This window comes from Geospiza fortis, unplaced genomic scaffold (assembly GCF_000277835.1).
Source record: "Geospiza fortis unplaced genomic scaffold, GeoFor_1.0 scaffold1, whole genome shotgun sequence".
In the NCBI taxonomy this organism is placed as follows: domain Eukaryota; kingdom Metazoa; phylum Chordata; class Aves; order Passeriformes; family Thraupidae; genus Geospiza; species Geospiza fortis.
The window spans coordinates 8,309,560-8,309,871 of NW_005054320.1; the positions used below are offsets into that span (position 1 = coordinate 8,309,560).

A 312-nucleotide genomic window follows, 5' to 3' on the forward strand; every position below is an offset into this window, starting at 1 on the left:
AAATTAATACAGCATAATTTTCTAACATAACACATATAATATTCATTTTAATATTTGCAAAAAGCCAATAATAAAATACGCATTATTCACACATACCATCCGCATTGACTATATATATATATATTTATGTATATTTGCAAATACAATGGCGTGTGTATAGAACACACCACATACATGTACACACCGTTTCACGGCCGGCAGAGGGGCACACTCTGCGGGAGCGGTTCCGGAGCGGGCAATGACCCGGGTGCCCCTGGCGCTGAGTCCCTTTAAGGCGCTCCGGCGCCTGTCCCTTTAAGGCTGGCCCCGCCC

General features: G+C 44.6%; 1 protein-coding gene across 1 annotated transcript in view; it reads left to right on the forward strand.

Annotated features, from left to right (window-relative positions):
- Positions 1 to 238: 238 nt before the first annotated feature.
- PEX5 (peroxisomal biogenesis factor 5) overlaps positions 239 to 312 on the forward strand; it is an 11,514-nt gene continuing 11,440 nt past the window's right edge. Inside the window, exon 1 of the mRNA XM_031056720.1 lies at positions 239 to 282. Within this exon, the coding sequence (XP_030912580.1) occupies positions 239 to 282 (44 nt within the window). The remainder of the gene's footprint in view (positions 283 to 312) is intronic.